General features: G+C 59.7%; 1 protein-coding gene across 1 annotated transcript in view; it reads right to left on the bottom strand.

The window, feature by feature from the left end:
* LOC104493366 (steroidogenic factor 1-like) overlaps positions 1–1,026 on the bottom strand; it is a 5,272-nt gene extending 4,246 nt beyond the window's left edge. Inside the window, 2 exon segments of the mRNA XM_010136030.1 lie at positions 231–376; positions 919–1,026. Of these exon segments, the coding sequence (XP_010134332.1) occupies positions 231–376; positions 919–1,026 (254 nt within the window).
* Positions 1,027–1,036: the final 10 nt, after the last annotated feature.

Genomic DNA, 1,036 nt, shown 5'->3' with positions numbered 1-1,036 from the left:
GTTTCAAACCCCCCGTGAGGCGGGGGAGCCGGCAGGTCCCAGCTCCTGCTCCTGGCTCCTCATTAAAAGCCCCTTCATTGCCCATCAGTGCAGCAGCTGGATGGCCAGACCCTGGGCTCTGTAGGCTCCTTCCAGCGGTGCTCCCACCCACTGAGACCCCACGGCAGCATAACCACGACCCCAGGTACTGCTGCGCCTCATCCCAGTAACTGCCATGACGGCACTCACCGAGGCTGAAGAGGATGAGGAACTTGAGGCAGACGAACTCCTGCCGGTCCACCTGGAGCGAGTGCAAGTGCAGGACGAGCTCCTGCGCCCGCAGCACCAGGGTGTTCAGGATGGAGCCAGCCTGGGCTGCGATGGTCGACATCTCCACCTGCAGGGATGGGGACAACATCAGCCATGGTGGCCCCAGCCCCTTCCAAACCCACTGCAAGTGACTCTACACAGGGCAGGAGCCTGGCACCATCCCAGAGCGCTGACCAAGAGCTAGGGGCATCAAAGCAAAGGCTGACGGGTGAAACGGGAACCCCGCCCTTTGCAGGGGGCTGGCATCACAGGCATTCATGTCTCCAAAAACCACCCCTGGGGAGGGAAAGGGCCCCTTCTCACGTCTCTGTAAGAATCAGGTGTGATCTTTCCATGAGAAACATTTTTCTTGAGAACCAGGAGCTGGATGGCAAGATGGGGCAGGACTGGAAGGGACAGAACACAACAGGATGGGATGGGATGGGATGGGACAAGATCTTCTGTACAAGCAGTGACATAGCGCAGCAAAAGCCTCGCCCTGCATTGGACTGGCAACATTCAGCCAGAAGTAAGACGAAAGTCACTCCCGTGCCACCCTCCAGCCCCACTACCCAGCCCTCTCCACCCACCCTGCAGCTGCCGCCAAGGTCTCCATGGTCCAGCACTCACCTCTTGGCCAGTGACCAGCAGCACACTGTGCTCCTTGCCATGCTGCAGCTGCCGATAGACATGGTCAAACACCAGCAGCTCGCTCCAGCAGTTCTGCAGCAGCTTCATCTGGCACCCC

The sequence above is a fragment of the Buceros rhinoceros genome, unplaced genomic scaffold, assembly GCF_000710305.1.
Source record: "Buceros rhinoceros silvestris isolate BGI_N320 unplaced genomic scaffold, ASM71030v1 scaffold23005, whole genome shotgun sequence".
Taxonomy (NCBI): domain Eukaryota; kingdom Metazoa; phylum Chordata; class Aves; order Bucerotiformes; family Bucerotidae; genus Buceros; species Buceros rhinoceros.
The sequence above is the reverse complement of the archived record's forward strand: the minus strand, read 5'-3'. Positions and strand labels throughout refer to the sequence as shown.